Here is an 8,288-nt window from a genome sequence, read left to right as displayed (position 1 = left end):
AAATCATCGTCCTCCCAAGCATAGTATTTCGGAGGAGACGCAAAATGACCCTTCCACCAGAAAAACGGAAACGTCGTGCAAAACTCCCTTACTTCCTGCCCATATTCATCCCTCACTATCTCCCCCTCGGCATCCCGCTCGGCCACCATATCCGACACCGAAGAGTAGGCCGTCGGACTTAGGGGGCGGACAACGAAGTATCGATCCTTAAAACCCTTCACGGAATCAGTATACATTCCGAAGAGTTTACGCTCGGCGTTCCTGAACGAAACCCAGCTGTACCGCCCGTTTGACGCCTGCCGTTGAACACGAAAACATCTTCCGAACAACGCAGACGTTGCGCCTATACCCAAATAATCACACACAATCTCGAATGCCCGCATAAAAGCAAAAGCATTCGGATGAATTTGGGACGGCGCCAGAGATAGAAACGCCATAACTGAAACCTGAAAATCAGAGAAAGGTAACCGGAAGCCGAGCTCCCTAAACACGTAATCGTACATCGCAAATCCGTCCCCGGCAAACCGAGAGCATATGCGTTCGTCCGGAGACGGGCAACCTATTTGATAATTGGGCGGATCGCCTTCCCCCAGAACCTCGATTTCTGTAAACGCCCCATCCAGAGACGCGGTGTACCGAGAAACAACAGATAGAGCCTCCTCGGCTATCCAATCGGGCGCAACGGTATGTTCATAACTGAATAACGGCATAGGGGAAACCCCTCCCTCGGCATCCGAACCAGGTGATCCTGTGCGAGCGCCTTCGGCCGAGGGAGTGCCATTTTCCTCAATAATTTCGACGTCGGAACTAGTTGCCGTCGAGCTGTCGGAGTCACTGGTCGTCGAGTCGGTGTCCGAGCCGGATCTTGAGGTAGCACTCGAATCTGATTCACCTGCACGCAGAAGGGAGAAGTGAATTCGATAGTCCATCAAATCCACCCTTCCACCGCAAGGCAAGCGAAAGGGTAGAGCAGGAGCAGCAGAGCCCCCGGCTAAACCCCCATCGAGGAAATACGTTCGTCAGCCGAGGACTCTCGACAGCAGTAAAAAGCACGACGTATAAATTTTAGACGAACACGATGATCCGACAGAGACGATAACTAACCCGCCGGCCGTCGCGCCCCCGGGCATCGCCTAGATAACCCGAAGGAAGCGCCGACCGCGCGCCTGGCCCAACCGACACGGATAGCTATCAGTGACGGGGACCGCAAGAGTAATCCCATCGAACACTACAAGAAGATAATAAGCTAGGAGGGAAACGTGAACTTACTTGCAGACATGGTGACAGCAACTGGGAAGATCCCTTCGGCGGAGTGATGGTCGGAGCGACGAACAAGAATGCTGGGCAACCGAGAAATTGTTCCCTTGATCGTCCACCTAAAGCCGAGCAAGTAAACAGACAGAGGAAAATTCCCAAATGAACGTTTTCACCCCCCTTTTATAGGAAAGAAGCTCGGAAGGCGAAACGTCGCACCTCCTGACAAGCGTCGTCTCCTAGACCCTAGGCCATCATTGCCTATGCCACGTCAGCGCGTGCTTCCCACGCGCGACGTTTCGCCCACCACTGGATTTTCCTCCGAGCGCGTCTGTGTAACGAGGACCGACTCACCGAGCAACCACGAGAATTGGGGTCCGAGCGTAGAAGCAAAGTCACAGCTTCTTAACCAGAAAACTCCGACTTGGGGGGCTCCTGTTCTGGACTGGGCCAAGGCTAGGCCCAACACCGCTTTCGGCCCAATAAGCCTCAGAGGCCCATGAATAGTTCATTGCCTTCCCGACACGCCTTGCTCGGCACTAACACCCTACCCGGAGTGGACCCTTGCTCGGCGTTAGCTCTCCCCCGGACGTCATCCTTGCCGAGGACCCTGCTCCGCGCAGGGCTCTTTCATATCCAATCCTCCGAACAACTCGGATGCCACGTGGCTCCTAAAAGACCGCGTCTTCCCTTGGATTTCGGAGCGGTTAACCAGGACAGAGGGCGTACACGCACCTCCGATATTTCCGCTCAGGAAACCTGGCAGTCTCCTAGTTGGGCTTGGGAATCCAACCCAATAGCGAGATCATGGCCCAGCGCTGGGGGCTATATATACCCTCTTTGACTAGAGGGTCAGGTATTCAATTCTCTTCTAACCTTAGCTAGTACTTGCTCTCCTTTGCTCATCTACTCACTTTGGCATCGGAGTACCTTGCAGGTACACCCCCCCTCTCACTTCACGAAGACCAGCATCCGAGCAGGCCTTGACGATTCTTCTGATCAGGTACGATCAGTTAGCATTTTTCTTAAAATTTTAATGAGAAATATTTAGCATTTTTCTTAAAATTTTAATGGATAATACTGTAATAGTTGAATTGGCAAAGAGTTGTGTTTTGGACTGGGCCAAGGCTTGGCCCAATCCACTTTCGACCCATTCAGCCTTGGAGGCCCAATCCACCCTAAGCCGCTGATTAACGGCGCTTCATGCTCGTCCCCTTCATGCTCGGCCTCACGCTCTCCACGAGTTGATTGATGCTCGGCATAAAGGGTTCCTACGAGCACCTTCCTCGCCGAGGACCTTGCCCCTCGCAAGGCTCCTTCACATCCGACCCTCCGAATATTACGGAGCCAACGTGGCCCCTAAAAGACCGCGTCTCCCCTAAACTTCGGAGCGGTTAACTAGGACAGAGGGCATTCACGCACCTCCGATATTTCCGCTCAGGAAACCTGGCAGTCTCCTAATTGGGCTTGGAAATCCAACCCAGTAGCGAGATCATGGCCCAGCGCTGGGGGCTATAAATACCCTATCTCACTAGAGGGTCAGGTATTCAATTCACTTCTAACCTTAGCTTGTACTTGCTCTCCTTTGCTCCTCTACTCACTTTAGCATCGGAGTACCTTGCAGGTACACCCCCCCTCCACTTCACGAAGACCATCATCCGAGCAGGCCTTGACGACTCTTCTGATCAGGTAAGATCAAGTTGTCTCCCGCAAACGTTAGCATTTTTCTTAAAATTTTAATGGGTAATATTGTAATAGTTGAATTGGCAAAGAGATGTCTCCCACAAACGTTAGCATTTTTCTTAAAATTTTAATGGGTAATACAGTAATAGTTGAATTGGCAAAGAGTGCATTTTTCTTAAAATTTTAATGGGTAATACTGTAATAGTTGAATTGGCAAAGAGTTGTCTCCCACACTGAGATGTTCTGGGTTCAACCATCGTTATTTTTTTGGTGGGCGATTAGAGTAGTACTTTTATAAGCGATCTTTAAATCTTAAAAATGGGATATTTTATGAATGTGCTTAAGGTAAAAATTACTCATAGTCTTGTGATTATAGAAAGATTTGTTCTTTAAACAATTTATCAACAAAAGGATATATTTTTATATATTTTATCGATAACATATAGTAGCCTCGCCTTCTAACAATTGAAGAGAACAACTTTGATGTTTAGGATTTTCAATTGCTAGGTTTAGCAAGAGGATTTCATCAAAATGAAAATAATACGTCGTTACATTTACTTTCAATGGTCTGTTTTTTTATACAAAAGAAGTTTGTTGTACACTCTTCCATACAAAAGTTAGCAAATCATTGTTTTTTTATTTACTTCGAATCTTGACAAAAGGGAAAAAAAACATTACTTGTTTCGTATTTTCTTTAGTGTCAAATGCATTTATATTTATGCCCAATTCTATAGATGAACATAAATACTTTAAAACGGGTGTGTGTGGTCTAATGGTAAAACGCTTAGATCTTGAGAGTGTGATTCTCTCAAGGTCTCAGGTTCAAAATAATTTTTAATGCTATTTTCACTCTTTAGGTGCTTTCACACAATCGTATAAAATCCAAAATGTTCCTACCATCTGAAAATTCCTCTCAAAAGTTATCAATATTTGACATTTCTCATTCCAAATTGAATATAAATCTTTTTTCTATTATTATCTAATCTGAAGATGTATCTCCATATTCATCACCAAAGGCATGAAGCAATTTTGGGTCAATAGAATGCATATGAAATTCACATGGGTACATTCTAAACAAGAAAGCCCGTTCAATAAAATACAAAACCAAAATATTGATCAAATGAAGATACTGGAATCATGAATTTCTTTTCTTTTTCTTCTTTTTCTAAATTTGAAGCACAATAACTAAATATAAATGAAACGCCTCTAAAAATTAGTAATAAAGAATAACAATTCGATTAAAAATAAAAGGTTTTCATTATCAAGTTAAACTCATAAACTAGAGAAAGAGAAATTGGAATTACATTGCTTGGTATACATTAAATATGTATCCGCTAGATTAAAAGGTACCTTTCCTAATATATCCACACAGAACAAGACCTAGAATGTAGAGTCATCTATCTATCTAAGCTTTCTTAGGAGACTTCTTGGCCTTGGGAGATTTAGGCTCTTTAGAAGAAGCACTTTCATTCCTCTTAGGTAAAAGCACAGGGTTAATATTAGGAAGAACACCACCATGAGCAATCGTAACACCAGCAAGCAGTTTCCCAAGCTCTTCATCATTCCTCACAGCTAAACACAAATGTCTTGGACTAATCCTATTTTTCTTGTTATCGCGTGCTGCATTTCCAGCCAACTCAAGAACCTTCACATAAACATAAACAACAATTCATCAGAAATTCCTAACTAAAAGAAATCAAAACTCTACGGAACAGGGAAATTAATTGAAATTTACCTCGGCAGCAAGATATTCAAGAACAGCTGCTAGGTAAACAGGAGCACCGGTACCAACACGCTGAGCGTATCTACCTTTCTTCAAAAAACGGCCGATTCTTCCGACGGGAAATTGAAGTCCGGCTCTCACGGATCTCGTCACCGATTTCTTCCTTGGTCCTCCTCCTTTCCTCCCTCCGGCTCCTTTCTTCACCTTTGTGTTTGCGTCCATTTTCACTATGAATTTGATGTGTTTGGAGAAATTTTGAATATTGGAAATGGTGAGATGTTAAAAAAATTGGCGCTGGCAAGGTTTTATACATTCATGGATGTTGCTTTGAAAACAAACCCACCGTTGGATTAGAACTTATCTATGGCCTACTATCACTTACCTGGCGATCCGTGTCTCCACCAATGGAAAGCCAGTTGGGCGAACTGTTACTTTTCTTTTCTTTTTTCAATTTGACTACACCAAAAACTAATAAAAACCCTTTAATTTGATCACGCATATGTTATATTATTTTATATTTCAAATGGATTTCTTTTAAACTTTTATATTATATTATACGCATATATTATATAATATAATATACACATATATTATATTACTTTATTTTATATATCATATCACTCACTTAAAATTTAAAATGTTATATTAATCTCACAATATACTTTAATTTATATTTTATATTAATATATGAAATATATAGTTGAAATAAACTAATTCAATTATATCAAGAAAATATAATTCTCAAATAAATTATTTTATCTTAATATTTTGATTAATTATAATGAATAACATATGGACAAAACTTGGGTACAATTCTTTAGGTGTGGTTCTTATTATTTTCTAATGAAAATATGACAAGTGTATAATTTTCTCTTACAAGTATGCAAAAAAAAAATTATTTACACGCACTAAATAATTTTTAAGTATATTTGTCATATTTTCATTGAAAAATAGTAAGAACCGCACCTAAAGAATTGTACCTAAGTTTTATCCTAAAATATAATATAATTTTAATATTGTCTGATGTTTCATATTGCAAAATTAGATTATCATTTTTATGTAATTTATTAAAACACAATAAAATAATAAAAAAATGAATTTATGATTTAAACATAAAAAAAGTGTTATTTTTTAGCACAATCTTTGTTATAAAAGGTTTTTTTTCCAAGTTTTGTTGATTAAGTGAGGAATCTAGTTTGCAAGAAATTCACGAATTCTTTGGGTTCCATGTGGAATAGTTTGAACTCATCTTGAACATGTTAATCTTAGAATCCTTGACATCATTTGTTCCCTCATAAAGGGTTTGAATAGCAACCCACATACCTTTAGCACTCTTATGATGTGTAATTGAGCATAATACTTTCACATTTAAAGCGGAGAGAAGCATGTTCCTCGCTTTTGGATCATATGAAGCCTTTTTGTTTCATCATCTGTCAAATCGTTTAGGTGTTTAACAACACCATAACCATCCTTAGGGATAAAAGGCCCTTCGATGAAGACTACCCGTAGATTTTTATCAATTGATAGTGAATGTATATACATATTCTCTTTCCAATAAGCATAATTCTCGTCTTTAAAAAAAGGTGTTCTATCATACGCTCCCTTCGGATCGTCATCGTCATCCATATTCTCAAAGTTTTGAGTCGCTTAGACGTAATAAAAAACATCTATAAGACCAATTGTTGTGAGAAGGATAAGAAATAGACAGGGATAGCAGACAAGACAAATTTTATCATAACTACTCTACCTCCAATTGATAAATTTTTATGTTTCCATTTTGATAATCTAGATTGCACGATATCCAACACCGGTTGCTATGTCTTATTGTTATTTGGTTGCCAAGTCTTATTGATTAAGCTAATAAGAGCACCCACATCAGTGGGTTTCACACAAATATCAACAATACTGTGTCAAAATTTTTAGAAAAATCACTGTGCAAGGAGATGAAAAATTGTGTAAAGTTGCTACGCAGAGCACTGTGGTTTTGTGGGACAGGAGAATTTTTTTTTCTATTTTATCCAATAATGTATTGAGTTGAAATATAGTTTGATACTAATGGCATCCAATTCAAAATTTTAAATGAATGGTATCGATTTTTAAAAAATACAATAATGATTTTTTTTTGGTACAATGGAGGGCCTAAGCCCAAAAAATATTAAAATAATTTAATTAATTAAAAAATACAAAAAAAATATAATTAATTAAATGAAATCTATTTATACAAACAATTTGAGTGGCATAGATATGATTCCTCTAATAACACACTCAATTCTCATAATTACTATGCTCTCAATTTCACATATTCTTCTCTCAATCTTTTTCTTCCATTTCAGATTTTGAAGTAGAGTTAATTGTTGATCAACTCTCAACATAACATTTTTTTTTTTGACAAATCTCTCAACATACCATTTAATAACAAAATACAAATAAAACTCAAAAAACAAGAGAAAGAGAAACTGGAATTACATTGCTTGGTATACATTAAATATTTATCCTCTAGATTAGAAGTGCCTAAACTAATATATCAACACAGAACAACACCAAGAATCTAAAGCCCCCTATCCATCTAAGCTTTCTTAGGAGATTTCTTGGCCTTAGGAGACTTAGCCTCCTTAGCAGAAGAAGCAGCATTTTCATTCCTCTTTGGCAAAAGAACAGGGTTGATATTAGGAAGAACACCACCATGAGCAATGGTAACACCAGCAAGTAATTTTCCAAGTTCTTCATCATTCCTCACAGCTAACAACAAATGTCTTGGACTTATCCTATTCTTCTTGTTATCACGTGCCGCATTTCCAGCCAACTCAAGAACCTTCAAATAAATATAAACAACAATTCATCAGAAATTCATAACTAATAGAAATCAAAATTCTAACAGAACAAGAAAATTAATTGAAATTTACCTCGGCAGCAAGATATTCAAGAACAGCTGCTAGGTAAACAGGAGCGCCAGTGCCAACACGCTGAGCGTATCTGCCTTTCTTCAAAAATCGGCCGATTCTTCCGACGGGAAATTGAAGTCCGGCTCTGACGGATCTTGTTACCGATTTCTTCCTTGGTCCTCCTCCTTTCCTTCCTCCTGCTCCTTTCTTCACCTTTGTGCTTGCATCCATTTTTTTACTGTGAATTCGCTGTATTGTAAGGAATTTTGAATATTGGAAATGGTGAGATATTGATGGAATTGGGGTTGGCAAGGTTTTATACTATCACGAGATCTTGCTTTGAAGACAAAGTTCACCGTTGGATTATAACTTATCGATGGCCAACTGTAACTTACGTGGCGATCCGTGTCTCCCAAAACTGACCAATGAGAAGACAGTTAAGCTGTACTTTTTTATATTTTTTTTTGAATTTGGCTTTTTGCATAAATATATATGAAATGTATAAATATATAATTGAAATAAACTAATTTAATTCATCATATTAAAAAGAAAATAACATATATTTAAAATAAGGAGTGAACATCCATTTTAGTCCCTCACAAAAATTACAGGACCCAAATTAGTCTCTCACAATAAAAAGAACCCGATTTAATCTCTTACAAAATTTAATCGAACCATATTAGTATTTTTCTTAATACTTTTTTAAACCCATTTTTTTCTACTTTTATACCGTGGCTAGAATGTCA

At 39.0% G+C, this 8,288-nt stretch overlaps 2 protein-coding genes across 2 annotated transcripts; both read right to left on the bottom strand.

Annotated features, from left to right (window-relative positions):
- Positions 1-4,175: 4,175 nt before the first annotated feature.
- LOC131607262 (histone H2A.1-like) lies at positions 4,176-4,921 on the bottom strand. Its single transcript, XM_058879280.1, has 2 exons — positions 4,673-4,921; positions 4,176-4,582 (listed from the first exon to the last, which is right to left on the bottom strand). Exons 1-2 carry the CDS (start codon positions 4,880-4,882, stop codon positions 4,343-4,345), a joined length of 450 nt encoding a protein of 149 aa, XP_058735263.1. The 5' UTR covers positions 4,883-4,921; the 3' UTR covers positions 4,176-4,342.
- Positions 4,922-7,093: 2,172 nt separating this feature from the next.
- Positions 7,094-7,830, bottom strand: LOC131607261 (histone H2A.1-like). The gene is made up of 2 exons (XM_058879279.1): positions 7,564-7,830; positions 7,094-7,472 (listed from the first exon to the last, which is right to left on the bottom strand). The coding sequence occupies exons 1-2, from the start codon at positions 7,771-7,773 to the stop codon at positions 7,227-7,229; spliced, it is 456 nt and encodes a 151-aa protein (XP_058735262.1). The 5' UTR covers positions 7,774-7,830; the 3' UTR covers positions 7,094-7,226.
- Between the last annotated feature and the right edge of the window lie 458 nt (positions 7,831-8,288).

This window comes from Vicia villosa, linkage group LG5, assembly GCF_029867415.1.
Source record: "Vicia villosa cultivar HV-30 ecotype Madison, WI linkage group LG5, Vvil1.0, whole genome shotgun sequence".
NCBI classification, from domain to species: Eukaryota; Viridiplantae; Streptophyta; class Magnoliopsida; order Fabales; family Fabaceae; genus Vicia; species Vicia villosa.
This window is presented reverse-complemented; position numbering and strand designations above follow the sequence as displayed.

What these genes read in the sequence shown, in the direction of transcription:
- LOC131607261 (XM_058879279.1), bottom strand. Translation starts at nt 7,773, where the DNA reads ATGGATGCAAGCACAAAGGTGAAGAAAGGAGCAGGAGGAAGGAAAGGA. An exon ending in TTGAATATCTTGCTGCCGAG is followed by an intron (nt 7,473 to 7,563) that starts GTAAATTTCAAT and finishes ATTTATTTGAAG; the next exon opens with GTTCTTGAGTTGGCTGGAAA.
- LOC131607262 (XM_058879280.1), bottom strand. Translation starts at nt 4,882, where the DNA reads ATGGACGCAAACACAAAGGTGAAGAAAGGAGCCGGAGGGAGGAAAGGA. An exon ending in TTGAATATCTTGCTGCCGAG is followed by an intron (nt 4,583 to 4,672) that starts GTAAATTTCAAT and finishes GTTTATGTGAAG; the next exon opens with GTTCTTGAGTTGGCTGGAAA.